Here is a 26,372-nt window from a genome sequence, read left to right as displayed (position 1 = left end):
TGCTGGCACCTGTAATTCCTCTAGAAAACCGAAGCCCTCATATACAATGTTTTGGGTCAGGCAGGCAGGATATGCTGGGACTTTTAGTTCCACCATGTTGAGGAGGCCATACGATGACCACCGCTTTGGTCACTTTGCAAATCATACGAGCCAGATGAGAAACTCCGCTCTGCTATGTCTGTATCTAAGGCATGCATGTACTTGGGTCTCCGGTGATGAGGCATCTGTTGACACTCGTGTTAAGAGTCCCATCATTTGATCTGTCGCCTCGTCTGACTTCTGAAGACTTCGCAATGCTCCGTTCCTAAAGCAAATTAATTGCTTAATTAGACCGTAATCACTTGGAGTCCAGGATGCGGTAAATAAAATTATGTGCCGATTACTCTCAAATTCAGATTTCATTTAAATTTTTTTTTTTTTTACTATTCCATTTTGTTATACATTATTTGTTTAATGCATTTTTGTGTTTTTTATGATGATTTTTTATGATTATGGAGGAATGCTTGTTAAGTAAAGCACCAGATACCGTTCATTCTCTGCTGGTAATTTGTTCTTTGTTATACCTGTTCCCGGGAAGGCTGGGTGACAACCAATATGGCTACCACCCAGCCTTTCTAGAGTCTGATTATGTTCTGTATAATCGGTGGAGCCATCATCACGACTATGGGCGGGCAGCTCCTGATCAGTATTCGGATGGTACTGTGATGAGGTGGAAGTAGCTCAGATACTTCCGATCTGAAGACAAAGCACCCCATAGACCCTCGTAGCATCTCAGGACACTTGACTTTTGGTGGTTCCTAGTTCTTTCCCGTACTAAAAGGTCAGCTTTTGGGTAAAAAAAAAAACTTACTGGTGGCCTCCACTTCTCTCTAGTCAGAGTTCCCTGTCAAACAGCAGCCCATATCTAAGCTCGGCTATAAGGACGTAGAACCAAAAAAATAAAGGGACACAGTGACAAAATTACCCATAAGGTCCATCAGGAGACAAGCCCTCAGATATATAGTCCCTGGTGGCCCGAGCTACACAGATCTCATCTTTTTGCATCGAAATGGAGTTTACTCCATATTTTTTTTTATACTTTTTATACATTTTTTTTTACTCATATTTTCTTTTTCTTCTTGCTTTCTGTCTTTACAGATGTGAACTGTCTCCGACCCGATTTTGTTGAATGTCTCTGTAAGCAAAATCCCAGCCATGTCGCAGATGTTACACATTGAAATACCCAATTTCGGGAACACAGTCTTGGGTTGCTTGAATGAGCAGAGGCTCATGGGACTGTACTGCGATGTCTCCATAGTCGTGAAAGGTCAAGCGTTCAAGGCGCACAGGGCCGTGCTGGCGGCAAGCAGTCTGTACTTTCGAGATTTGTTCAGCGGGAACAGCAAAAGCGCCTTCGAGTTGCCGGCTACCGTGCCGCCGGCGTGTTTTCAACAGATCCTCTCTTTTTGCTACACTGGAAAGCTAACTATGGCTGCCAGCGAGCAGCTCGTGGTCATGTACACAGCAGGGTTTCTTCAGATCCAGCACATCGTAGAGCGAGGTACGGACTTGATGTTCAAGGTGAGCTCCCCACATTGTGACTCTCAGACTACTATGATCGAAGATGCCAGTTCTGAACCGCAAAGCCCCTGTAACCAGACGCCGGCCGCTACAGTGCCCTACGTCATGTCCCCTTCTATGCCCATCCCTCTTTTGACCAGAGTGAAAAACGAAAGTCTGGAGGTTCAGCCCATCGCCATGCCCAATTTGCCCGGCAAAAAGCCAACAGAGACCCAAAACAGAGACCATGTTCCACCAAAAATCCCCCGAGTATCATACTATGGCATGTCCAACTTGGCGGCACTCTTTCCCAATGTACAGCAAGTATCGTACACTCAAGGGGAGCGCACAAGCCCGGGTGCAAGCAGTATTCCCACCACTGATAGCCCTACGTCCTACCACAATGAAGAAGACGAAGAAGATGACGAGGCCTATGACACCATGGTGGAGGAGCATTATGGACAGATGTACATTAAATCTACTGGCGGCTATACAGGTACTTGAGCTTTCTAAAAAATGTTTTACCTTATTCTATGTATACATGTAAAGGGCACCTGTCAGCAGGATCAACCCTATTAGACTAGGCATACTGCCTGGTAGGGCTGATCCTGCTGATTAAAATGATACCTGTCTTGTGAAAATCAGTTGTGGCATTCTCGAGAAGTAAGACCTTTATTCTTTACACAAATGATGGCTTCAGTGCACTAAGGGGGTGTGGAAAGCTGAGAATCACCGAGGGGCTAGCCCACGCCCCTCAGTAAACTGAAGCCCTTATTTGCATTTTTCGCTTTATAAGACGCACTCGATGATAAGACGCACCCAGGTTTTAGAGGAGGGAAAGAAAAAAATAGTTTTCATCAGATCCTCAGATCAGACCTACATAAATATCAGGACATCGGATCAGACCCCCATATCAGGACATCACATCAGACCCACATATCAGCCCTCCATGTCAGTCCCCATCAGACCTTATATCAATCAGCCCCTTATTTCAGACCCCCATCAGACCTCATATCAGCACTCAATGTGAGACCCCCATCAGACCTCAGATCAGCCCTCAATGTGAGACCTCCATCAGACCTCAGATAAGCCCTTTATTTCAGACCAGACCCCTATCAGACCAAAAATCAGTCCTTATTGTCAGACCCCCCCCCAATTAGAGTTCCTTTCCAGAACCCCCATCAGACCTCACATCAAAATAAAATAAAAAACTCTTTCCTCTCCTGCGCCGCGGCTCCTCTCCATCTCCTGCAGCAGTCGCGCTCCCATGTCTTCCCCGGGCCGCACAACACTGTCACCTGTCATAGTGCGTGCACTACTTCCTGACACTGTACGGGGTCAGGACAGTGCAGCGCCGGCCCCAGGAATGAAGACCGGGAGGGTGAGTATTACAAGCACTTGCAGCGCGTCACTCCCTACTCCCGGCACCTAAAGTATACTAGTGAGCGCTTCCATAATGGAAGCGCTCACTAGTATTCGCTTTATAAGAAACACAGCCATTAAACAATGTGCGTCTTATAAAGCAAAAAATACTTTAAGTCTTTCTTCTCGGGAACGCTGCAATCAATTTTTACAAGACAAGTATCCTTTTAATCAGCAGCATCAACCCAACACGACTGTTTGCTCAGTTTATCAGGGTTAATCCTGCTGATAGGTGCCCTTTAAAGCTGGAGCAAGTTATACCACCTGAGAGTTTAGCATGAAGTTTTGGTCATTTACTATGAATGTGTGTTTGTATGCTGGGTCCAGTGGCATCAACTGGGCACAAAGGCAACTAACTAGTCCTGACAGAATCGGGATATTTTACTATCCCAGGGCTTGGGGAAAAAAGACAATGGGACCAGATGGGAAAAGCCTACCAAAATATATAAAAAATGAATGTCTGGATTATTTAACATAGTTTATAGGACAACAGTAGAAGATGAGTGTTATGACCTTGTAGCAGGCAGTGACTTACCCACTCTTATGATTGAGGAACCCTGGTAGCTATGAGATGGGTAGTTTCAGGATGTTAAGACTGGATGGACGCACGTGGGATGTCACAGAAGGGCCTCAAAGACCCACAGAGGAGTGTTTTGATTTTGTGGGAGGCAGTGACCCGTTCATAGACTGTTCATGAGAGTAGGACAGAATGAGGAACCGCTTCAAGCAGAAAGCCTAAAAATAAGACCTTATTCAAGGAGAGGGGTTCTTTGATAATCTGCTTTGATACGCTGGCCTCCTTTCCTGGGAACCTTATTAACCTATCCCTCTTCTTCAGTTTGCCTAGTTTTATTGTTTGGTACTTTCTTATTTTTGACTGCCAAAAGTGCCCTACTTGTTAGTGAACTCCTTAAGACCGGAAAGGTCCAAGCTGGTTCCTTAGCATAAGGTCACTGAGAGTGGTCTACCAAGGGAAGACTGAGGAACAAGTTTCATCTATTGGCTGGGGCGAATGATTATGTTGGTTATAAACCAGCGCTTTCTCTGAGTGATCAAATAAACATATAAGCTACGAGCTGTGAAATGGTGATGCCTCATTCATTAGGCATGCTCCGGTTTAGAGTAAATATCGTTTGTGTGCCATTGCCTCTTACATGGCGTCAGATTTTGGAAGCTGGATATAAATGTTCTACTGAAGAATTGTAGTTTTATTTGCTTCAAGTTTTTTGCTACCAGTTAGAAAGCTGGATACTTGTCTTTAAGTCTCTTGTGTACATTGACCTAAACAATGACAACCACTTCTTTCTCCTCCATTTCTTGAGATTTCCAACCTAACATGGACTTGCTCCCATCCAAACTTGCATAGAGACCCTAAAAATCCCAAAATATTGGGCACTTCCAGAATTAAAATGTAAGGTTATTATTTGTTGGGCCACGAACAATATCCAGAAGCGTTAGGTGGTGGACTGTAGGAACTACCAGTGGAGTTTCTGTTGGTGGAGATACATTAAATGACTTCTTCAAGAGTAAAGCTGTGGAGATATGGTGGTCAGATGAAGAATTGGATATGGTGATCTGAAAGGTTTGAGATAATGGTGTTGTAGGGCAGCCTCTACTGCCTATCAAGCAGAGCTTCTCGACATGAAGAGTGGCCAATGTATTGGTTAAGTCATGGAGTCATGTTGGGTCAAGGTGTGAGTGACTACAGACTTCCCAGATGAGTAGTTTATGGACTGTTCATGGATCTAATGCCACCTAGGTGGACAGATTTTCAGAGTATTATCACTTGAGGTCCTTCAGAGGATCTCCATTATTAGGTTGACTTGAAGCAGTTGGTGAGTGGACCATCAGATGCTTCTTCTCACTCCACCTTGATAAAACGACTTGCACCCAGGTAGATCTCTAGACAGCAGAAAATATCGGACAGGATCGTTTTGTTTATGCAGTAGAATATCAAACCGGGCAGGAGCGTGGAGTAGATCAGAATGTTGATCCAAGTATAGGAGAAGGAACCAGTCTTCTAGGAATGAGATCTGTCATTATGTTATGTCTTGAGGTCTTCTGTACTTAGGAAACTGATGTGTTTCTCATTTTAAAGGGTTAATGCTGGGTGTGTTGCCCTCACCCAGCCCTCCGGTACACCGCCTGCTGATTAGACCGTGCTGTGGGATTAGTAAGGCTTTCATTTCCTTCCTTCCTATGATAATGCAATTTTATAACTTGCATTAAACAGATGTTCTCACAAGTGAATGTATCAGGTGGATGCGGTCCTGATCCTGGAGACCTAAGATTACCGGTGGTCAGGGAGATGTTTTGGACATCTTAGCGTTTTGAGGACTTCTTACCCTAATTAACCCTTATTTGTACGCCCAGTCTTGCCGTCCTATTAATAGTGTATCAGCGGATACAGGTTTTATGCTTCTGGAGGTCAACAAGAATTCACTGAAATTAAGCAGATGTCTTACAAGTGGTGAGAAGTCCAAACACATGTATATTAGAAAAAGTTAAATGAAGATTTTTTTGGAGAGGGGCACTCAGTCACAGAATATAGTGCTCCCGGTCTTGCTGGTAAACCCTGCCAACGGATTCCTCCTTGGCCTTGATCTACGGCACAAACCTTCAGCCGCGAGCGGTGACGTCCTCAGATTTTGGGCCATCTGTGAAGGCCAAGGGGATGCATTGGGCAGGGTTAACCAGCAAGGCTCGGAGCACTTACCATATTTTGGACCGCCCCTGAGGCACCTGCAGCCTAATTTGCATACTGGGTTAATCTAAAAATGGCAAGCTGGGAGGAGGGGGTAATTTCCTAGCTGTCCCAGGGTGGCCGATTTTGGCAGTCTCGACCAGCGCCTGAACTTTTTGGCCAAAGCTTTTCGGAAGCCTAGAGGTTTCCACCAAAGGCTTCTTGGTCTAAAAGTTGTACGGGGGCAAGTCTGGTGCCACTTTTGGCAGGTCCCTAAATCGTGTGCAGCTTGGAAGAGCGTAAACAAGAGGTTGTTGTGAATGAATCCCTTGTCCTTGGAGCGGTTGAGCTGTGTTTGCTGTTCCTAGTCCTAAGCAGCGTTTGTTGTTTGTACACAGCACAGGTAGGGATTGTGCCGATTTCCCCGTAATGCTCCTGTGTTTGCTGTGATACATAGCAGGTTTTAATCTCTGCGTCTCTGCTATACAATAAGCGCTAAGCTTCCCTCCTGCTACTGCTTCTGTTTACACTGGAGTTGGCCTGGCTTTCATACAACCGCATTCAACCCCAGCAACGGCTCTGTGTCTAGACAGCTAGCAAAGTGCTCTAATTATGGTCCGAGAGCAGCGACATCCGCTATTCCGCACTGTTTGCATGCTATAGCTAATTATTCTGTAGCTTAACCAAGTATGTATCTAGAAAAAAGGTTACAGATGAAGCAGAGCTGAGTTTGTAATATGACAACATACCTAGGCTACTACATTATACCAATTCCGGAAGCAAATTCAGCTCTGCTGCATCTTGCCTAATGGTAATGTTAAGTGATTTTTAGCTGAATACGCAGATCTGCAGTTCACTGGTAACTAAACTCGTGTGCCCCTTGAATAGCGTCATCTACTGTTTTTTCTTTGTTTGGTTAATGGAGCCCTATGGATGTGAATTGAGCCTAATGCAACCTGACCCAAGCCTCAGATCGTCTTAGTGACCTTACCTGGGCCTAAGGCTATCATGTGGACCTGACCTGGACCTAAGGCCCTCATATAGATCTGACCTGAGCCTAAAGCCCTCATATAGATCTGACCTGAGCCTAAGGCCCTCATATAGATCTGACCTGAGCCTAAGGCCCTCATATAGATCTGACCTGAGCCTAAGGCCCTCATATAGATCTGACCTGAGCCTAAGGCCCTCATATAGATCTGACCTGGACCTAAGGCCCTCTTATGGACCTGACCTGGACCTAAGGCCCTCATATAGATCTGACCTGATCCTAAGGCCCTCTTGTGGACCTGACCAGGGCCTAAGGCCCTCCTATGGACCTTAGCCTAAAGCCCTCTTATGGACCTGACCTATTCCTAAGGCCCTCTTGTGGACGTGACCTAGACCTAAGGCCCTCTTGTGGACGTGACCTGGGCCTAAGGCCTTATGGATCTGACCTGGGCCTGAAGCCCTCTTATGGACCTGACCTAGGCCTCGGACTCTTTTTTTTTTTTTTTTTTGGACCTCATCTGGTTTTAAGGCCTTTTTATGGACCTGATCTGGGCGTGAGGTCATCATATGGACCTGACCTGAGCCTAAGGCCCTCATATAGATCTCGACATGAGCCTAAGGCCCTCATATAGATCTGACCTGAACCTATGGACCTGACCTGGACCTAAGGCCCTTATATAGATCTGACCTGAGCCTAAGGCCCTCATATGGACCTGACCAGGGCCTAAGGCCCTCCTATGGACCTCAGCCTAAGGCCCTCATGGACCTGACCTACGCCTAAGGCCCTCTTGTGCACGTGACCTGGGCCTAAGGCCTTATGGATCTGACCTGGGCCTGAAGCCCTCTTATGGACCTGACCTGAGCCTACAACCCTAGATGTGGAGATTGGTGAGGCTCATCTTTAATCCCTGCTTGTGTTTCATTGATGTCACCTTTGCGCTGTAATCAGCACGAAGCATAGAGAAATGGTTAGGTGCCCTTGGTAATCATCTCTTGGTGTTGGTATTGTGTGGGGCACTGCTTGGCACAGTGACCATGGAAAATGCTGTGTATTTTTCTTTGTGCATGCTGTTCTTTTACTTAATGTTGGATTTGGCACCCATTGACAGGATTTTGTAGTTATTTGATTTCGCCTCCATTCACATCTATAGCAACCTATCATGGAGCAGGTTTCATTTTTCCAGATTACTAAGAGAAATGAAAGCTGAGCTCTGATTGGTTCCTACAGGCCTTGATAAATGTGCGCCCTAGAACATAGATGATGCGTCACTGGTCTGGTGATTGTGTATGAATGGAGAGAAAGACGTGAAATAACTTAAAATCTCTACAAAATCACTAAAGCAAAGTAGTAGATTTTACTCAATCCATAAAATAGCTAAAAATACATGAATGTTAAATATTTAAGGGGTTCTCCGAGTTTATACAATGGAGGATCTATAAGCTGAAGATGCCTAAACACCTGCCGGATGCCATTGATCAGCGTTCACACCCTCTCCTGCACCTGTCACCTCAGCGGTGATATCAGCATGGACAGGACCACAGGTCCAAGATGTGGCCTCATTGTCCTCTCTAGAGTCCAAAGGGGGAGAACAGGACAAAGGCGCTCGTCTGATATCTGTATGGTTTCAGGTGGATCTAAGTTATTGTAGTAAAAAGTGGGGACGTCCAGTGTCCTTACAGAGGTGTGTGACCAAAATGGTGCAGATTCATCTGTCCATAGCACAAAGTGTTCAAAAATACATCTTCTGGCTGATAAGACTGGGCCTGGATCACATCAATATTATCTAGATCGATGGATAGAGAGATAGATGGATAGAGGGAGAGAGAGATGGATAGAGCGATAGATGGATAGAGCGATAGATGGATAGAGCGAGAGATGGATAGAGAGAGAGATGGATAGAGATGGATAGAGAGAGAGATGGATAGAGAGAGAGATGGATAGAGAGAGAGATGGATAGAGAGAGAGATGGATAGAGAGAGAGAGATGGATAGAGAGAGAGAGATGGAGAGAGAGATAGATGGAGGGAGAGAGAGATAGATGGAGGGAGAGAGAGAGAGATGGAGGGAGAGAGAGAGAGATGGAGGGAGAGAGAGAGAGATGGAGGGAGAGAGAGAGGGATGGAGGGAGAGAGAGAGGGATGGATGGATAGAGAGAGGGATGGATGGATAGAGAGAGGGATGGATGGATAGAGAGAGAGATGGATATAGAGAGAGAGAGATGGAGAGATATTATATAGATATTGCTAGACAGACACACAGACATTATATAGATAATTAGATATTGGACAGATATTAATTTGACATTAGATAATAGATATTAGACGCCCAGACATTGGCTTAGATCCCTATAGATAGTTAGATCCCTATAGATATACTGGTAGAACTCCGGATCCATCATTCACAGCCCGGCGTATCCTAACATAACCCCGTCCTGTGGTTCTCTCTGGCTGACAATGGGTAAACTCCAGAGATGATGTTTCATTGCACATGCAGCCTGGCAGATGGTTTGACTTTTCCACCAGATCTGAAGCTGCTGAAATACGAGTATTTATAAACCATGAAAGTTGTGACAAGAAGCGAGGTCTAAAAAAGGACAGATAAGGCCGGTTACAAGACAGTGAGAAGAAGTTCTGCTCCCTCGGAATTTATAGGAATGAAAAACCCAGGGAGGAGCTGCCATTTAGGAGAACATCATGTAACCTGTTCTGTAATCCCTTATATGCCGCAGAGATTAACTCCTTGCCGCCTGGCAGGTACCGCCCGGACAGCGCCTTCCATCTGACGACCAGGACTTTCTATCAGATTGCCTTTGGCGACAATTTTTTTTTCATAATTACAAACCGCATTATACCGGCATTTAGTGCCAAGATAATGCTGCCACATGAAGTGTCCATGTAATACTGCCATACAACTCCAATTAAGTTCCCAAATAGTACCCCTCCATATTACCAACATGATACTGCCATATAAAGTGTTCATTGGAACTGAATGGCAGTATTATATTAATTTCCCAATTAATACCACCACATAATGCCCAGATAATACTGCCCTACAGCTTCCACATAATACAATTAACTTCCCAACTAATACCACCATATTGTGCCATATGAAATGTCCATATAACACTACCCTACTGCTCCCACTTAATAATAAAGATTAAGATAATACTGCCATATAATGTGTTCATATAATACCGCTATAAAGCTCCAAATAAGTTCACTAATATTACCTCCATATAGTGCCAAGATAATAGCGCTGTAAAAAGTGTCCAGATAATACCGCCATACAGCTCCCTCATAATACAATTCAGTTCCCCTACAATATCGCTATATGCTGCCAACTATAGCTGTCACCTGGGGTTCTCGACTTTGGGGACCCTGGTCCGTTGCCCAGTTTGCCTCTTTCTCAAGGGTTCTGCCTCTACAGTAATGCAGCATATTACCGCAGCACGTATACATTGTTGCCATCTCAAATAGATGGTTGTTACATTTTTAAAGGGACATTTCCTTCAGAAAGGGGTTTTCTCATTTCTTTTTGGCAATTTTTTTTAATTATTTTTTTTTTAAATCTAATTTTAGTTGTTTTTTATTTCTTGCAAGCTGTCCATAAAGTAAGTGATACATAGCACCACCTACAGGTGCCCAGGCTGTACTGCACTTATTCATGTGCCATGCAGTATTTTTGATGTCTGAGACACACACCTCTCACACTTTCGATCTCCCGCCCCATTACTTACTCCCGACCCATTCCTTACTCCTGACCCATTCCTTACTCCCGACCATACCCATTAAACATTCATGATTATATTACTAATGAAATAGAAATGGTTAATTGGGTTCTACCAGGAGTTTTACCAGATAAGAAAATTTTGTAGTATCAAAATGCTTCTATACAATGGAGGAAAACTGCCTATTGCTGCCCCCATTGTTTACACTGCTGAGCAGCTCACTGTGGGCGGGGCTGCGGTGTGATTGACAGCTCTGCTGTGTTATGGGAGATCCATGCACTCATGTGAACCTAATGGAGGTTATTTATACAGATGGTGGTGGGCGCCTTGGTGTCACAAAAAAGAAGGGTTGGCTCCTGGTAGAGCGGGTCAGGACGAGAAAAGGCATGATTTGTGGAGGACGCCATCTCCTACCAGGAATAGATCTCCTTTGTACTGTCCCGGGGGTGACAACCCTCTCGGCTATAACTGATGTTTGTTAATGTAGACCCTGGCACTTCGTAAAACAAAGCCTCTCATAGACGGTCACGCCACGTCCTGCTCAACCGTTACCATCCCGCGTGCTTACATTGGGATGGTTTATGTGTGTATAATATGTGCAAACATTGGCAGGGGTGTCCAGCCCATAAATACCCCGGCTTTAGAGCAACCTCCTGGCATTAAAGTGGACCTGTCACCTAAATACAATACGAGGAGCCATTGGGCTTGCAGAATAGATTGTAAAATTGCATTCTTGGGGGTAGACCATGCAGCCACCTTGGAAAGAGGGGGCCCAGTTCCGGTCGGTCCCGTTCCCTTTGCTAATGGATGGGGAGAACCTGTTCAGAACCTTCCTATACAGAGGAACTGTATTGTTAGCCAACAAGGGGGTATGAAATAGGGGGCAACAAATACCTGACCATTGTGGTAAATCCCAACATTTCCAGGAGGAATAGCAGAGGAACTGCACAATGTCGAGCCCAAGGAAGGAATGTTGTGGACTTTTTATTGTATAGGGAATACAAGTATATGGCTGGAGAGCTGACAGATCTTCTTTATTAAAGGGGTTAGCCCATCTGGGACATGGATGGCATATTGCTAGGATAGGCCATGAATAGGTGCAAGTCCCACCTCTGGGACCAGCTCCTATCTCCAGAACGGGGCCATCAATGCACTTTCCTTTCACCGCTATAGGACTTCCAAAAACAGCCAGCTCAGCTATTTTTGGAACCCCCAGAGCAATGAATGTAGAGCACGCCAGCGCATGTACAGTGTGCTGCCCTTCACCCCAGAGGCCCTGTTCTGGAGATAGTACACCTATCTGACATTGATGGCATATCCTACTGATATGCCATCAATGTCCCAGATTGGGCCAACCCCTTTAAGGAAAACATTGCTGATGTTTAAATGCATTGAGGACCACCCAGTGGTCAGATTACTGTGAAACTGAAAGCACAATGCTATTAGAAGCTTCTTTCTCTGTCAAAACCTTGCTTTACAGTTTCTCGAGATCATTTACTCGCGTACATATAGTTTATACAAACCTGACTTCACTTTCCCAAGGCAGAAGAGCTTACAATCTAATCTAAAATCAACAACAGGAAAGCCTGAGGGGAGGATGAATTGTGTCTTTTATGTGTGGTTGACAGAAGAAAGCGTCATTGTTAGTGTCGGTGTTAGTATTCTGCTCGTCGTGCGCGGGGCCTGGCTGTTGGCGTGTTCCTTTCATGGTCCTCATTGAGATGAATGATGTCCTCAGTATGTTCTCCTGACCCCCGGGGGCTGTTTACACCGAGGTTTGCACGATTATTTGCCTTATTGCACATGTATAAAATTATTGCTGACTTTCTGGTAGTTTGGATCATGTGGTGAACTGAACCTTTAGCTTTGACCTTCAAGTGTCTTGGTTTTTGGCCTAGATGGGGGGGGTATTCGCCATGGAGATAGGCCATGCTCTTTTGATGGGTCCCATGACAGGAAGACCTCCTTAGTATCCCACCTCATAGCATGATGGGTACCTGAGTATTAGTATTCCACAGATGTCTTCTAGGTTCCCCCCCTACGTGTGGTCGTCAGGGTGTAACCGGACAGTATAAGACATGATGGCACCTGGAATGAAGGTCCAGATGTCATCCACTCACGTACATGACCAGACACCACCTTACAATATAATTTCCCACCTGAAGATCAGGACTGCCATAATATGGACAATCGTTTTCTGGTCGTAGCTTTTTGTTGATCTTTCTTTAGACCCTGAGAACAACCCGAACAGCAGGAGATGAATGAGTTAATCTTGAGGGAGGCAGTGACCTGTCCACTCATGTGATTAGTGAAAGTCTAGTAGATAACTAGTGGAAGGAGCAGCACAGAGTATTTGAGAATATTATTATATTGAATTGGCCAGAGTTGGTGACCTGGTGACTGACGATGGTCAGTGAGGAAATCACCCTTGAAACTTTGTCCCATAGGGAGCGCCCATTATCGTTCGGTAAAGTTTGGTGGGTATTACTTTGATAACTGTGAATGTCTAAGGTCAGGGCCAGACTGAGGATGGTCTGGACTGGGACCCCCACTCGTTACAGGACAAGACTGCTAGAGCCATGGCATGCTTGGGTTGGGTCAGTGCCGCACTCTCTGCCAGGCTATATAGCAGAACAGAAGATGCAAGACCCCCATTTTGCTATAAGTTGAGGACCCAGTGGTGGCATATCCTATGAAAACACCATGAATGCCTACTATTTTTGGGATACCCCTTCAAGGACTTCTGTAACTGTGGGCTACCATGAGCTGTGGCCCCAGGATAAATAGATTACATCTGATTATATGTAGTCCTAGATATGACTTTGATATTTTTCTTTTCTTCCAATTAGTGGGACAGGAGAAAGATGTTCAGACGTTGCAGAACTCTGTTGAGAACCGTTCCTGCGTCCTCATCCGCCGAGACTTAGTGGCACTTCCTGCCAGCCTGATCAGTCAGATTGGATACCGATGCCACCCAAAGCTGTACTCGGAAGGAGACCCTGGAGAAAAGTTGGAACTAGTTGCAGGTAACGCCCTTCTGCTACTCAAATATTCTGCAGTGAATATATACAATGAATGTTGATCTGGATGAATATGGCCATCCTCACTGACGCTTTTCTGGATTTTGATTTTACTCATTGGTACTCATTTGATTTTACTCGTTCGTATTATTTTAAAATATTGGGTTAAACATTTTCCCTGTGTTGATTTCCAGACAAATCCTAGACTATGGCAAGAGAATGGGTAGGGTGGAGGCACCAGTGCTCTACTCAAGATGCCACAGTGATGTAGACTACATTTCATTGATGGCTTTTGAGTCTCAATCAGTAGTGTCCTGGGTTTGGTGACGTCATTGGTGAGATCATGAGTTGGAGACAACCACTTTTTCCCAAAGCCTAGACGAGACTATTTTCTGTCATGTTGGAATATCATTTGGATGTTCTGTTACATTAGGTGGACATAGACATACAGATGGACATAGAGTTATTCTGGTAACAAATGATCCCATACCTGTTAGATCACTGGTGGGCCAACTGCTGGGAGCTCCATGATAACGAAAATGGGGCTGAATGGAGCGATGGCTGGGCATGCATAGTGTATAGGACTTCTGAAGATAGCCAAGTATGCTGCTCAGCTGTGTCCTTCAAGCTTGACCACCTTTCCATTCAGATGTGGGGCACGGAACCTCATTTTCATTATTGGCTGGGACTGACTATTGGGACCCTCACCAATCTAGCTATTGTTACTGGAATGCACCTTCTTCTGAGGGGGTACCAGAAGGATTGTTTCTAGAGGATGGACTCACTTGGCTGGACCTGCTTCAAGGTAATTTAAACTAGGTGGAGAACCTACACGTGGAGCAGTATGCCCAAAAGCATGTGGAAGACCTAAAAAAAAGTGCTTGTGTATGACCACCCAGATTTCATATGAAGTGGGGGAACTAAGAAACTCGAAGTTGGACGCTTAATGTTGATGACAAAAAGTGTGTAGTCCAGTTTGGACAAATAGTGGGACTTTATTGATTGATAAGCCACGTGTTTCAAGGCCAAACTGGTCTCTTCATCAGGCCGGTTTAGCTGTTTCAGTTAGCACTTAGCACCTCACGCCTTTCATTACAGAGCAAATTCAGTTTTGGTGGATGGAGGCAAAGCAGGTACTGTAGGGTTGGACAAGAGGAATTGGAACCTATCGTAGAGACTTGAGGCTGCCTCACGTCCCCTCCTAAAATTAGCAATCGGACATGAATATACATAGGATGTGAGGTCTATTGTGTCCGTGCCAGATGCTATCTTTTCAGGGTACAGCTTGTACCAGGTATCTGCAGACCATAAGGGTAGCCAACAACAATTAGAGAGGACACATTCTCGACAGCCACCATGGGTGGTCTTGGCAGCCGCCTCCAAACACAGACATTATCCGGGGACGCTCTGCATCCAGACTTCAGGTTTATCCTTTCTAAGTGGCCTCTCCTGGACTGCCACATCCACTAAACAAGCCTGACGTCCAAAGTGCTCTGCACACTTCCAACAAAATCAATTTGGTTGCGACGCACAATGGCCGGGCCTGTAAACGCTTGTTAGCATCCAGAACGCCAGCCCTCGTTATGCTGCTAGAATATTCATTTTGTTGCAGTTTACATTTTATGTGCCGCTATTAAATGTGACATGGGTTATTTTCACAGTGAGGCACAACTGTAAATCGTGCCTCGCACACCTGTGGATGAGGACAATTTGCATTTTTCAATCTGCGGCAGGCAGATTAATATCTCCAGCTCATAATACATGGAGCGCCTGTTTTATTTCCTCTCCCCTGCATTAATATCACCATTGGCAGGTGTTGGGGCTTTGTATCCCCCTCCTTTCCTCCCAGAAGCCAACACATATTTTTTTTTTTCCCACTTTCCGAACCTGTCGCATTAACCTCTGAGGTGCCTGATGAGCGCAATTAAAGAGTAGAATTAATTACTTGCATTCATTATTACTGCTACTATTACCACTGTTATTACTATTAATACTGCTATCACCACTACTACCACCACCACCACCATGACTACTGCTTCTATTACCCCTATTGTTACTACTACTACTATGACTCTACTACCACCATGACTACTGCTTCTATTACTTCTATTATTACTACTACCACGGCTATTACCACTTCTACGACTACTACTACTACTGCCATTACAACTATTATCTCTAACACTACCATTACTATTGACACCACCACTACTGGTATTAATGATAATACTGCCACCATTTCTACTGCTGCTGCTACTACCACCGTAACAGCTACATGACCACTACTACAGTTTTGACTGCTACTACTACTATCATTGGACCACTACTACTGCTGCTACCACTATTAGTATTAACATTATTACTACCACCACTACTACTGCTGCTGCTACTACTATCATAACCACTCTACTACTATTACCACTAAAACTACCACTACTACTACTACAACTACTACCACTAATACTGCCAAAGGGGTTGTCCAGGATGAAAAAAAAAAAAACATGGCTGCTTTCCTCCAGAAACAGCGCCCCACCTGTCTATAGGTTGTGTCTGATATTGCAGTTCAGCTCCAAGTGAATGGACCCAGCAGCAGCACTGCACTCCGTACAGTGGAAGTGGAAGAAACCAGCCATGTTTTTCCAAGCCTTCAGATTCCTGTGCAGTGTCAGACCCGCTATTGTTCACTGTGATCTTGCACTGGAGGAATGACAGGTGATCCAGAAAGCCTCCAGCCCTGTGATAACTGCTTTGTCTGTAGCTCCAGGAGCCTCCAGAACGTGATAGTCACTGACAAAGGGCAGCAGAATAGCGGAAGTCGGATTGAATTTGTTGTATTGGGACCACCCAATTGACGTAGCTAATTGACAGCAACCATATTGACTAGCTATCTTTCTATCTAATCTCCTATCCAGGGGCGTTGCTAGGTTAAAACATTCGGGGCCTGGCCCCTGATGTTTTGTCCCAGGCCCCGAATGTCCTGCCTGCTAGATACTTTTGTATTGCTGTCCTCAGGACGGCAGTACAATTGAATCTAATTCACTGGAAGAGCTGAAGGACCTGTGGTGACATCACAGTTCATGTGACCAGTAAAACAAGCAGTGGTTGAGAAGGACCTGCGATGATGTCACTATCATGTGACTAGTGCAGGAGAGGACGGCAGTGAGGAGGAAAAGTCTTGGAGAAGAAGCTGTGGCGAGGTCTGCTACATGAGGAGAGGTAAGTGAAGGGAGAGGCAGAGCAATGCTGGGAGTTGTGGTTATTTAACTGGGACTGTATGTTAGGGCTGAAGGGAGGGATGTTATTTACATGGAACTGTGTGTTGGAGGGGTCTGGGGGAGGGAGTGATGTTACATGGGACTGAATGTTAGAGGGGGCTGGGGCAGGGTGATGTTATTTACATGGGACTGTATGTTGAAGGCGGCTGTGGGAGGGGATTATGTTATTTACAAGAGACTGTATGTTGACGGCGACTTTGCGGGGGGGAATTATGTTTACATGGGACTGAATGTTGAGGGGGTGTTGTTTACATGGGATTGCATGTTGGAGGTGGCTGGGGAGGAGGCGATATTATTTACTTGGGACTGTATGTTGAAGGCGGCTGGGGAGGAGGTGGTTATTTACATGGGACTATTTTGGAGGAGGCTGTAGGTAGAGAGGAATGTTATTTACATGGGACTGTATATTGAGGGGGCTGAAGAGATGGTGAGATATTATTTATATGGGACTGTATTGTGGAGGGAAGAATATAACTACAGGGGGTACTGCAGGGGGCATTATAAATACTGGGGGCACTTCAGGGTGCATTTTTATTACTACTGGGGGCTCTGTAGGAGGGACTTATAAATCCATCTTATTTCTACTAAGAACACTATGGGGGGCCTGTAGAGAGCTTTATTACCACTGGGGGAACAATAGGGGACATTATTTCTACTGGGGGCTCTGTGAGGGTATTATTAATACAGAAAGCCTCTTCTACTAATGGGGCCACTCTTGGGGAGCGTTATCACGGTTGGGGGCACTGTAGGCGGCAGTATTACTAATGGGGGCATTCTTGGGGAGCATTATCACTGTTGGGTCCAGTAGTGGGCAGTATTACTAATGAGGGCATTCTAGAAGGGAATTTCTGTTGGTGGGACTATGAGGAGCACTATTACTATGGGGGCACTCATTTTCCTTCAGGATAGTATTTAGGGGTATTGGGGAGCACAGCGAGTGGCAGGATAACACTGTGGGGATTCCAGGTTGGGGGATGATGATAGAAATGTGAGGAACTTAAGATGTCTGTGTGTCACACTCTGCAGAGACGAGGTGCAGCTGAAAGAAGTCTGGACCGAGTGGAGAAGATGATGACAGAGAAGATCTACATCAGAGGAGACGTCACCTGGAGGCCCTGGATGTGAGAGGTACGTGCTGCTGTATAGCGAAATGCAGTGTGTAGGGGGATGGGGGGGGGGGTCGACTTAGAGAACCGGGCCATATGTATTGGGGCTTGAGCCCTGGATCTTTTGAGACCCTAGAAACTCCCCTGCTCTTATCTATCATCTATCTCATATCTATCTATCTATTGATCTATCTCCTGCCCACCAAAATGGCATGCCCATGTGACGCCACCGGCGGCGCTCCGTCCATTGAGTCCATTTTTTCTTATCAGTCAGCTTACAGTATTATTACGTGTGTATAATAATACTGTTTATTATGCCTCTCCACCCTTAAAAAGGGTTTTAAAAATTGTCAGATTTTTGCTGTTGCTCAGGAATGCCATTCAGACGGCGGTGGTGCCCGCCTATAGCGTAGGGTGAAGCCGTCCGTGTTCTCATGCAGACGCCCTCCCTATCTCGCAGTGTGCATATTGACTTGACTAGCGGGGATGGAGTTCCGCTCCTCTGCAGTCAGCAGTATATAATTAGAATCAATACCCGCAGATCTCTGAGCTGCCGGTCTGTGTGTGGGAGTTCATTCAAGGTAAAGAAGACGAGGGCTGGGGAGGGGGAGGCAGAGTGTTCGCCGGAGCCCATTGCTGGCTTTCTGATTCCATCGATTTATCGGGGGCTGTGATTTGTAAAAAGGTTTAACGTCGGCCTCTTCGCAGCCGTCGGGCATCTTTTTTTTTTTTTCTCTTCTCCTCCTTAATGGAGTGAGAAATTATCATTTTCATCCTTACTTTCACGTGACGGTGGGGTTAACCAGTTCAGTTCCAGGGGGAGCTGCATAACTTGAAATCGGTACCAGTTGTTATTGGTGTTCCTGGTGCTGCTCCTGTATTGTTATTGGCGTTCCAGGTGCTGCTTCTGTATTGTGATTTGCGTTTCTGGTGCTTCTCCTGTATTGTGACTGGTGTTCCTGGTGCTGCTTCTGTATTGTTATTGACGTTCCTGGTGCTGCTCCTGTGCTGCTCCTGTATTGTTATTGGCATTCCCGGTGCTGCTCCTGTATTGTTATTGGCATTCCCGGTGCTGCTCCTGTATTGTTATTGGCGTTCCTGGTGCTGCTCCTGTATTGTTATTGGCATTCCTGGTGCTGCTCCTGTATTGTGACCAGCGTTCCTGTGCTGCTCCTGTATTGTGACCAGCGTTCCTGGTGCTGCTCCTGTATTGTTATTGGCATTCCTGGTGCTGCTCCTGTATTGTGACGAGCGTTCCTGGTGCTGATCCTGTATTGTTATTAGCATTCCTGGTGCTGCTCCTGTATTGTGACCAGCGTTTCTGTGCTGCTCCTGTATTGTGACCAGCGTTGCTGGTGCTGCTCCTGTATTGTTATTGGCATTCCTCGTGCTGCTCCTGTATTGTGACCAGCGTTCCTGTGCTGCTCCTGTATTGTTATTGGCGTTCCTGTGCTGCTCCTGTATTGTGACCAGCGTTCCTGGTGCTGCTCCTGTATTGTTGTTGGCGTTCCTGTGCTGATCCTGTATTGTTATTGGCATTCCTGGTGCTGCTCCTGTATTGTGACCAGCGTTCCTGTGCTGCTCCTGTATTGTTATTGGCATTCCTGGTGCTGCTCCTGTATTGTGACCGGCGTTCCTGGTGCTGCTCCTGTATTGTTGTTGGCGTTCCTGTGCTGCTCCTCTTACATCCTGTTATATCTATGTTTTCATGTACCATCCCACAATTCCATGCATTGTAGCCCTTAAAGGGGTTGCCCATTTTATTTTTTAAATACCAGAGAGCAGGAGGCTGAATGAAATGAAGAATAAACCCCACACTCCCCTTTCCAATGTCCTGACTCTTCCGCATCACTGCAATCATGACCACTGAGGCCAGTGATTGGCTGCAGCAGGCCCTGCATGGACCATAGCGGCAGTATGGGAGTGGCGGAATTTTTAAAATGTGATTTGAGTTTTTTTCTTCCTACAGCCCTTTGCTCTCTGACCCTTCTTAAAAAAATATCTTGGACAACCTCTTTAAAATCTGTTCCTCCTGAGCTCGTGGTCCTTGTACACACAGATGGTCGGAGAAGTAGTCAGACCGCCACCCTCTACTGTATAGGGGAGATAACTATTAGATCATGGTGGCCATAAGGAAGCAGTCAAGTACAAGCGCTCGGCTTGGCTACCTCCGGCAGCCCCATAGAAGTCAGCGGCTTGTCCTCCGCTTCATTGAAACGGGGGTTAATGGCCCCTGGTGGTCAGAGGTGGCTCCAGTGGTCGGACCCCACCCATCAGACACTTATCCCCGATCCTCTGCATAGGATAGAAATTGTAATGGGACAACCCCTTTAAATCTGCAGGTGTGAACATGTGCTTATATGAGCCACCCTCTACTGCACCAATAGTTGATGAGAATATAAAGCTAAAATGACGAGATAACTGATGATTTTTATTTTTATTTTTAGGGGAAATAATCTTTAAACATATGTTTCCGTAGGGTCCGGCGTTTATATCACCCGGGGACAACTCATGAACTGCCACCTTTGCGCAGGAGTGAAACATAAGGTCCTATTAAGACGCCTCCTCGCCACATTTTTTGACCGGTAGGTTCCCGAGAAATGGATTCTTCCAAATTTTTTTTCTTTTGTATTATGTATCCTACTACAATAAAATAATAGTAAGCCTATCGGACAGTGGGGGAGAGCTGCACTCTGATTGGTTACTGTGGACAATTCCAGGACAATAATCAGGACCATTCCAGCAAGTTCAGGACTGGTGGCAACTATGGATGCTCCATGAAAAAGTCTAGAATCTAGCAGATCTCTGGATCCATGTGAGGTCCAGGGCTGGTCCTAGCTTTGTTAGAAAGAGTTGGTCATGTACTATATGATGTCTGATTTTAATTTTTTACATCACTCATGGCAGGACCCCTTTAACAACAAACGTAAAGGGGTTATACTAGGTTATAAAAAAGAGCGCCACACCTGTCTTCAGGTTGTATCTGGTGTTGCAGCCCAACCCTATTTATTTCAATAGAGCTGCAATACCAGACACAACCTTTGGGCAGGGGTGGTGCTGCGTCTGGAAGAAACCCGCTGTATTTTTCCCCGGACTTGTACAAGCCCTTTAAGAACATGTATATCAAAGTAATGTGCCCTGCTATGGACCAAGACGTACAGCTCGGGGTTGTGGTCAAATAAAGGCGACAATCGGTCAGATGTGGTTTTATTCTACATTACTTGTAGTCGGAGAAAAGCGTCTAATTCTGTCTGTATCTGGAGTCGCTGTCTCCAATACGATTCAGGGATGCCCAACCTGCGGCCCCCCCAGCTTTTACAAAATTACAACTCCCAGCATGCCTGGACAGCCTACAGCTATTAGGGCATGCTGGGAGTTGTAGCTTTGCAATAGCTGGAGGGCCACAGGTTTTTGCATCCCTATTTAGGAAAACCTCTGATGGTACAATTAGCAGTGGCCTGAGCTGGACTCTTCCAGTGCTTAAAGGGGTGTTCCCATCTCAGACAATGGGGGCATTGTCTGATAGGTGCGGGTCACACCTCTGGGACCGGCACCTACAATGAGAACGGAGCGGGGAAAGCTGTGGCTGGAGGACCCTGGATTTCCCGGGGTCCGTCCACCACCAAGCGCTGCTCCCATTCATTTCTATGGGGCAGACGGAAATAGCCGAGCCAGCGCTCGGCTATTTTCGGCGGCCCCATAGAAATGAATAGAGGGCGGCTGCGCATGCGCAGTGCGCCCTCCGTTCGTTTCCACGCTCCGTTCTCACTGAAGGTGAGGGTCCCGCACCTATCAGACAAAGGGGACATATCCTAGCGATATGCCCCCCCCCCCCCCCCCCCCATTGTCTGAGATGGCAAGACCCCTTTAAGGGGTCACATTGGAGACAACCCCTTGTCAGAATCCCGATCCCCGCATACCCGGAAAACAGGTGATATTTTTCTGAGAAAGCTGCGGGCAGCCAGGCCTTTGCCTCTTCAGTGACCGCTATATTGTCCTTCAGACGTAAAAGATAGCCTTTACATTCTTAGGGCTGACTCGCGCAACCGTATATTTGTGTGCGCATCCGTTCCGAATTTTGGCTGAATGGATGCGGACCCATTCATTTCAATGGGGCTGCAGAAGATGCAAGCACCACCACGTGTGCTGTCCGCATTCGCACTTCCGTTCCGTGGCCCCACAAAAAAGATAGAACAGGTCCTATTCTTGTCCGCAATTGCATCATAGGGCTGGCGGTCCCATTCCTCAAAACGTGGAGCGCACATGGCCGGTATCTGTGTTTTTTGCGCACCGCAAAAACGGATATGGTTGCCCGAATTAGCCCTTAATTGTATGCACCTTTCAGTTTCTTTCCTGGAAGCCATCAATAAGTTGCTGTTAACAGAGCTAAACTGATTTGGGTTGTAAGCCTGACCAATTCACCTAGGACTCAGACTATAGATGGTTATGTGTTTGTGAATGCTGTACCTGTCTGCTCTGATATGTGCAGATCCGTCAACTAACCTGCTTGTTGATGGGTTCTAAGCGCTGACGCACAATAAAAAAAATAAAAAAACAGACTAAATTAGAGTTTTGCTCTTTTCAGGAACACCCTGGCTAATAGCTGTGGGACTGGAATCCGCTCCTCGACCAGCGACCCAAGCAGGAAACCTCTGGACAGCAGGGTCCTCAACGCTGTTAAGTGTAAGAGCACAATATCATTGCTGTATCTGTTGTGTGTGCAGCGATGGAGCAAGCTGAAGGGCTAGCACGGACTGGACGAGCCACGCAGGCCCCGATTTTATAATGGGGGCCAATTAAAGTTTGGCCTTGATGCAAGGATTCTTTAAGGAGTTGTCTAACTTCAGCAAACTAATGTATTGTTATTATCCATATTGTCTCCTTTGCTGTCTGGGTTCATTTTTCTATCCCATTATACACTGCTCGTTTCCATGGGTTATGACCACCCTGAAATCCAGCAGAGGTGGTCGTGCTCGCACACTATATAGGGAAAAAGTGCCGACCTCTTTGGTGAGCGGGTGCGTGGGAGCATGCGCAGCAGCTCGCGTCTCGGCCGCCTCATATCTGCGCTGCATGATGGTTACCATTTGCTGAAGCGAGACAAACCCTTTGACATTTTAAAGGAGCTGCCGCGAATAACCTATATGTATCGGATTTAAAGGGACGGTTGACTTATTTCTTGTCGTCTGTGTATGTATACAGATTTTTACATACATTAGTTTTATGCCCTGAACCGACCTTTGGGACGCTTCTGGGTGATTGGCTGGCGTGATCAAGTGGATAGAATACTGTACTTTTATCTAAAACTTCCCAATAGGCGTGTCCTGCTGTGACTACAAGGGGAGGTGGACAGTGCATTGCAATAGCAGTGTATCCCTGCATTGGTTCCCTAGAAGTTCGCCTAGATGCCACCAGCTGGGGGAGACTCAGAAAGTGGGAGCAGTGCCGATTTCTACAGACATGACCCTTGGGCCATGGGTCGTCTCGTCCACCCCTTAAATGTCTACCCCTTCATATTGTGGGAATGCCTTATTATTTCCAAAACTCAACCACTGGGGCAACCTCCTTGGGTCTCGTCCTCCAACCCCCAGGGCAAACAGCTGAGGAAGGTACAGCCAGACAGACGTTTTCTATGCAGTGACTGCAATCTACAGTAGTCCTCGAATGAAAAAGTTAGCATTTAATATATCAGCATTACATTCTTTTAGTTTTCAACCAGGAAACCGTCAGGAAGTTGCTGTTAACGGAGCTAAACTGCTTAGTAACATGGACATAGGTCGATCCAGTTCAGCCTTGGCTGGGTTGTAGGCCAGATTGACTCAAGTGTTATTTAGACTATTGGGGCTTGTATATTAATGAGCGGTCTGCTTTGGAAACCATAATTAGATCCATCAACTAACCTGCTTGTTGATGGTTTCCAAGTGGCAACGCCATTATTCCTGAAAACGTAAACTCTCGAAACTTCTGCTCCTAATCATTTTTTGGTGTATCGTCTTGTGTTGTTGCCGTGATTTAATTATTGTTACGTCCTATTTTGATTTTCTTTTTTTGTATTGTTTCTCTAGTATATTGTCAGAATTTTGCACCAAACTTTAAGGAGAGCGAGATGAATGTCATAGCGGCAGACATGTGCACCAACGCCCGCAGGGTGCGCAAGCGCTGGCTCCCCAAAATAAAGTCTATGTTGCCAGAGGGCGTGGAGATGTATCGCTCCGTCATGGGCGCCACAGCCGCTGGGGTGGCGCTAGAGTCCGATTTTCAACCAAGCCCGGCCCAGCCGTTCGAGCAACGGATCTATGCAGAGCGGAGAAGCGATTCTGGCGCCATAGTATCTTTGAGAACTAACACAGCAAACATTGACCTCACCAACAACTCCAACCCTTCCTTCGAACAGACCCAGGAGGCAGAAGGGGCAACAGGCTCTGTCATCCAGGAGGTAGGTGGCGCCGACCCATTGGTCTCGGATAACCAGAGCACACCGCCGCCCCAGTTTGAACAAACCACCGGCTCGACTAGCAGGCCAGAAACCCCGGTGAGAAGACAAGACACCGCTTACAGCGGGACTTTATAAAAAAAAATGGAAGCGAGAAGACGGCCGAGCGTCCAGACGGTGACCTATAAGGGATGTGTAATATTAGCACCGCTTGCATGAATTACTAATACGAAACAAATGTGATCAGCCACTTACCCTCAGAACTGCTACTTTTGCCTGACTAAAATGTGATTTTTATTCTGCTTGTATTAAAAAAACAAAACACAAAAACAAAAACTGAAAAAAAAACACACACACAAAAAAGAAAAATAAGAAGGAAAAAAAAATTATCGCATTCGTTATACTGTAAATTACCAGGTCGGAAGCGGCCTCCTTAGATAAGAAGACAAAAAAAAAAAAAAAAAACGGGCTCCTTTTTAAAAAAAAAAGAAAAAAAACAGGACTTGCTCTAACGAAATGAATGCATCCATTAGTTTTTTCTCTTCCAGCCAGGTTGAACGATCTATCATTCAAAAGCACGTAAGAAAAAAGCAAAAACTGAAAAAAAAACAATATAATCAGCGCCATTCATCTTTTCACGGGTAAAACAGATGTCACCGTCACTTGCATCTGTCATTCAAGGTAGAGGACCTAATGGGAAGCGGAGTCTACGGAACAAGACTAGGTGCCATAAGGAGGGGTTTTTTGTACAACGGAGATTATTGGGTTTCACTCATCCCTTGGTTTCCTTTTTTTTTTTTCTCTCTTGCATTAAGACTAATGTAACTGCTCGTGACAACTGACGATGCAATACGGCTTGTTTTATGGCGCGTTTTACTTAAGTAGCTATTTGAATGAATGTAAAAGAGGACGGCAGCAGGTGAAGAGTGTGTTTATCGGGTGGGAGGCAGTGACTTGATTACTAGCTAGGACAAGTCAAGGCTCGAATATTTTAGATTATGGCAATGATGATGACCGCGTGAGATGAATGAGCTGATCTTGTAGAAGGCAGTGACCTGTCATTCCCATGTTCGTTAGTGAAGACAGGGTTAAATGCAATAAGATTAGTATGATGAAGTAGAGAAGGTTAGGAAATCCAATAAATGGTCAGATAACAGCAGGAGATGAGGGAGCTGATCTTGTAGACGGCAGTGACCGGTCATTTCCATGTTCGTTAGTTAAGACAGGGTTGAATGTGACGGTTAGCATGTCCAATAAATGGTCAGATGATAACAGCAGTAGATGAATGAGCTGATCTTATAGGAGGGGATATCCAAGAAATGGTCAGATGAGACAGCAGGAGATGAGTGAGTTGATCTTGCAGGAGGCGGTGACCTGCAGTCCTAATGATTACAAATGAGGACAGGATTTGTGTGTAAAAGTGGGAATGGATAGAGATTACGAGAATGGTGATGACAACTCATGGGGATGAGCGAGATGATCTTGTAGGAGGCAGTAACCTGCAGTCTCCATGTTTAGTAGTGAGGATAGGACTTGGGCGTAAAAGTGGAAATAGATAGAGTATCCAGTAAATAGATTATGGGACTGGTTATTACAACAGCAGGAGATGAGTGAGCTGATTTTGTAGTAGGCATTCCCATGACTACTTGTGAGGACAGGGCATAATGGGACAACACTAGTGTCATGAAGTATGAATGGAAGGATATCCAAGAAATGGTCAGATGATAGGAGTGATGACAGCAGCATGAGATGAGTGTGCTGATCTTGCAGTAGGCAGTGACCTAAGTGTTTATATTGGTTAGAGAAGGGCAGTATGTGATGGGGTATTAAAAAATCATCAGGGGCAATGACAGCAGGAGAGTACTAAGTCACCAATATATTGGAGAAGAAAGAGAGGATCCAAGAAGAATTTTAGAGCAGTGTGAAAATATAGTGATGCCAAAAGCACCTCTCTGTATGAAATGAAATGTATAGTTTTCCTACAAAAATATGCACTTTTGATAGATAAGATAGCATCAGTAGGCTATTTTCACATCCCAGTTGTTTTATTTCTGCATTTTAGGTACGTAAACAGCCGAAAAACACGGTTGGAGCTACACAGGATACTGGTCAAATTAGACCGCAAATGTCACCATAGCTTCCATGAGCATATGACGGCTGTCAGACAGCTAAAGTACCAG

At 45.6% G+C, this 26,372-nt stretch overlaps 1 protein-coding gene across 10 annotated transcripts in view; it reads left to right on the top strand.

Moving 5' to 3' along the window:
* The window catches only part of NACC2 (NACC family member 2), a 119,638-nt gene extending 93,602 nt beyond the window's left edge, over positions 1–26,036 (top strand). For all 10 annotated transcript variants that reach the window (XM_040404814.1, XM_040404812.1, XM_040404810.1 and 7 more), the window contains 6 exons: positions 1,138–2,035; positions 13,208–13,384; positions 20,239–20,344; positions 22,345–22,442; positions 23,825–25,571; positions 25,823–26,036. In XM_040404814.1, coding sequence (XP_040260748.1) covers positions 1,195–2,035; positions 13,208–13,384; positions 20,239–20,344; positions 22,345–22,442; positions 23,825–24,330 — 1,728 coding nt within the window. In that variant the 5' untranslated portion in view covers positions 1,138–1,194 and the 3' untranslated portion in view covers positions 24,331–25,571; positions 25,823–26,036. The remainder of the gene's footprint in view (positions 1–1,137; positions 2,036–13,207; positions 13,385–20,238; positions 20,345–22,344; positions 22,443–23,824; positions 25,572–25,822) is intronic.
* The last annotated feature ends 336 nt before the right edge of the window (positions 26,037–26,372 follow it).

This window comes from Bufo bufo, chromosome 8 (assembly GCF_905171765.1).
Source record: "Bufo bufo chromosome 8, aBufBuf1.1, whole genome shotgun sequence".
Taxonomy (NCBI): Eukaryota; Metazoa; Chordata; class Amphibia; order Anura; family Bufonidae; genus Bufo; species Bufo bufo.
This window is presented reverse-complemented; position numbering and strand designations above follow the sequence as displayed.